The sequence below is a fragment of the Polyodon spathula genome, chromosome 20 (assembly GCF_017654505.1).
Source record: "Polyodon spathula isolate WHYD16114869_AA chromosome 20, ASM1765450v1, whole genome shotgun sequence".
Taxonomy (NCBI): domain Eukaryota; kingdom Metazoa; phylum Chordata; class Actinopteri; order Acipenseriformes; family Polyodontidae; genus Polyodon; species Polyodon spathula.
The window spans coordinates 26,228,785-26,232,616 of record NC_054553.1 but is presented as its reverse complement, the minus strand read 5'-3'; the positions used below and the strand labels follow the sequence as shown (position 1 = coordinate 26,232,616).

Genomic DNA, 3,832 nt, shown 5'->3' with positions numbered 1-3,832 from the left:
TGCTACTGACTCTGCATGTCTCAAGTTTTTGATTCTGAAAGACCTACATCTAACATGGATTTCAAATTTAATTATATAGTAGGCGATGATTAATTTCTGTGTTCATTGAAGACGTATTGATTGTAAGGGAGTGCCACAGGCTGCTGGTATCACCCCATTACTGGTTTCATCAATCAGTCATATCTTAGTTGGCGCCATGATTCCTTGCAAATAGGATCGGAGACTTAATCATGCAGCATTCTGCAAATGACCTTTCCTATTGTGATTGACTTGCATCACGCTCAGTTATAGTAATCTACCTCTTATTTCTGCTTTTTTTAAAATTTGACAGCATACCTGCAATTATATCACAATGGGATGGCTCAGTATCAGTGCAAGAAGGATAGCTTGAATGTTATCTGTTACCTTGTTCTTTTCTGCATAATGTTTCTGACTTAAGTATAAGCTATGAATTCAGAAAGTGAATTCAGTCTCACCCACAATATGTTTTATGAGTTATTGAAGGCTACAAAAGTGATTAAGATTCACCTTTTGACATGAGCCACCGTGTTTGTCAAGTTTCTCTGTCTCTGCCTAAGAGCTACGTTCAGAATTATAAATCATGTATGAGGAATCCTATCTTGTGTACAGATAAAAAAAAAACAATGCCTGCACTAATAATAATAATAATAATAATAATAATAATAATAATAATAATAATAATAGTTCCTGAGGTTCCTGGGTATAATTTTCATTTTTGTGATTTATATAAATATGACTAAGGAGAGTGCATCTCATTTAAACAGAAAACCTGAGCAGACTGTATCAGCTCCACTCTCTTATAACAAATAGACACTACACAGTGCTAATGGTCACTTTGGGAACAATAGTCCCAGAGGAATGATCAGGCAAGTGCTGTACATTTAATAAAACATTTACTACAAATACCTTTTTCTAGATGTCAGTTGCATTTGCATTGTTGGAAATACCTTAAGACTGAACTACTGAAGTCAAATATTAATAATCTGTATCCATTTCTGTTGCCTCCCTTCTTTCAAGGAAATAGAAAATGAAGGGTCAAACTGAATAACCAGACACTGTTAAGAGGCAAGCAGAAGGGAAATCGCATATCAGAGGCTATCTGGTTCAATTAGTGCTGGAATTTGTCATAGTAGGACTAACCTGTGGCTTTTGAATATGTGCGTCTAATCAAGGTATAAAATTCCAGATTTAGGAGCTGAGAACAATTAAAAAGGTCTAGTTAAGCTAACTGTTAGTTCAATTAAGAGCATAGTTAAGTAATTGAGAGCTCAGTTGGAAATGAAAACCATATATATATATATATATATATATATATATATATATATATATATATATATATATATATATATATATATATATATATATATATATAGTGTTTCCTAACAAAATCACTGTGTGACATTTCGATTTGAAATGATTGTTAATTAGTTAATACATGCAGTTGGTTTTTCTATAAATAGTAGTTGGGTGTTGCTAAAATGGTTAGAAGCAATTTGGAATCCAAACAATACCAATACACAACACGTTTTAAGGAACATCAAACGTCTCACAGAATAAGCTTTGACTGGCACGGCAGTGAGAAAAGCACAGTGACGTTTTAAAGCCATCAAATCAATTATCACAATAACCCATGTAGTGAGCAAGTTTTATTGCAAAGAAGAGCGTATACTGACAGATTTTATTGGCAACACCTGTAGACACACCATGAATAAAAGTTAATTTTCTTTTTCTTCTGGAAATTTACTGAGATGTTTAAACTGAGTACTGTGGTTTTTATGTAAAATATAATATTCTAGAACAGGGGTCTCCAACATATCCAGCAGGTTTTATAGATGTCTTTACATCATCAGTGGCTAAAGATCTGGAACACCTGTTAATCTTGACTCATTAAGCCAATAATTGGTTCAATTGAGTAACTGGGGGATTGTTGAAACAAAAACCTGCAGCCAGGGTAGCTCTACAGGACCAGTGTTGGAGACCCATGTTCTAGATTAACCCAAATGTGCTTCTGCAATACGATCATTTGAATAAGGAAAATGGAGTGGTCAGATATAGCGATTTATGGGTCTGGAGATTTCGTCTGATTGATAAATAAAAATTTCAATCATACTTCAAAGTGCCACACATATAAATCATAATGAAGTACCATCTCTTAAACATGACAAACTACATCCGTTGATACATACATGCTATTGTAAACTGAAACTGTGTTTCAAATCACAAATGACCAGACCTTGGAGACAGCTGTGGAAGAAACGTAATTTGAGAGTGTTTTTTGTAAATGGGAAAATAAAAGACTTGTTCCTTATTAAGTCGTGTAGGCAAACATGCGGCATTTTTAATAGAACAGAAGCCAAAGATGAACAGTGTAAACTCATATTTATTATAAATAGGCTTATTTTACAAAAATACATGTACCGTACATCATGCAATATAGACAGCTTTACTTAGTCGAATATCGTTTCACACACTGTGACAACGGAGACGCTCTTGTTATTAGTGAGATGCTCATTAAAGACAAAGTCTCTCCAGGCGCAGATTTCCGGGTCCGAATTCTCATTTGAAGCCCTGTAAGACAACAGCCTCGGAACAGAGTTGATGGGTGGGGTCTGGGCTAATGGCAAGCTAAACACGGACGAGAACATTTTCCTGTAGCTCTCTCTGAACTTCTTGGCGGATCTGTATAAGTTCCCCACAAAGCAGTAGCACAGAGGATTGAGCGTAGAATTTGTTAGCCCCAGCCACTGCGCAAAGGGTCTGGCTTGCAGAATCGATTCGTGCTGAACATGATCGAGGTCCTCTTCCTCAGCAGAGGCATTGGACATGTTAAAATCGATCCAAATGTCCACCACGTACAGAGGCAACCAGGAGAGTGTAAACAGAATTACTAAAGCCACCACCATCTTTGCTATTTTCTTGCGTACTTTCAGCCGGGACAAGGACGCAGCTAAATTGCACGTGTAATCTTTAAATTTGTCGTCGGTGCTCCACAGCTTGCGCCCTGTGAGTAAGCAAATGATGAGGTTGAAAATAACGGGAAAGCCATACAGAGCACAGAAGAGCAGAAAGTTATAAGCTTGCCTGAGTCTGACATGGGGCCAAGTTTCCATGCACACCGTTATTACCTGCTGTCCGTCCAGCAGAACGAGGTCCTTGGTTTTGTTCATAAAGATCAGCGGCATGCAAAGCCCCGAGGACAAAGCCCAGACCACGCAAATCATCCAAAAGATCTTCCTCCAGGTAAAGAAGGACCTGGCGTTGAGAGGGTTGTGAACGCTGTAGTACCTGTTCAAGCTGATGACTGCGAGGCTAAGGACACTGGCGGAGACGGACACCGCTTGGACAAACGGGACAGCCCTACACAAAAAGTCCCCAAAGATCCACGCATTGTAGACCTGGTGTCCGAGGTTAACTGGCATGCAGATGCACACCACCATCATGTCACAGATGGCTAGGTTAATTAGGAGGCTTCTGGTGGCAGTGACTCCCGCTAGCCGGTTCCTTCTCTTGCGTGTTAGGACCCTCAGTGCCATGATGTTGCCCACCAGCCCGATAATAAAGGACAGCGAGTACATGATCACCAATATGATCGTGCTGGGCTCGTGGCCCGAAAAAAGCACATTGTCCGTGAAAGGAATCAAGTCCCGAAAACTAAAGTTGTTGAATAAAGAAAGGTTCTTAGGAAACAAGTGTCCAAATCGGAGATAGAATTCTGTAAAATTCATAGCGTCACTTTTTTTTTCATAGTGTATTGCAATCTAAAGCAGCAATCACAGCTACAACCATTTTTTTTTTTAAGTATTCACAACGA

General features: G+C 38.5%; 1 protein-coding gene across 1 annotated transcript; it reads right to left on the bottom strand.

Moving 5' to 3' along the window:
* Positions 1 to 2,359: 2,359 nt before the first annotated feature.
* On the bottom strand, positions 2,360 to 3,832 carry LOC121295182 (gastrin/cholecystokinin type B receptor-like). Its single transcript, XM_041219590.1, has one exon. It carries the CDS (start codon positions 3,744 to 3,746, stop codon positions 2,469 to 2,471), a length of 1,278 nt encoding a protein of 425 aa, XP_041075524.1. The 5' UTR covers positions 3,747 to 3,832; the 3' UTR covers positions 2,360 to 2,468.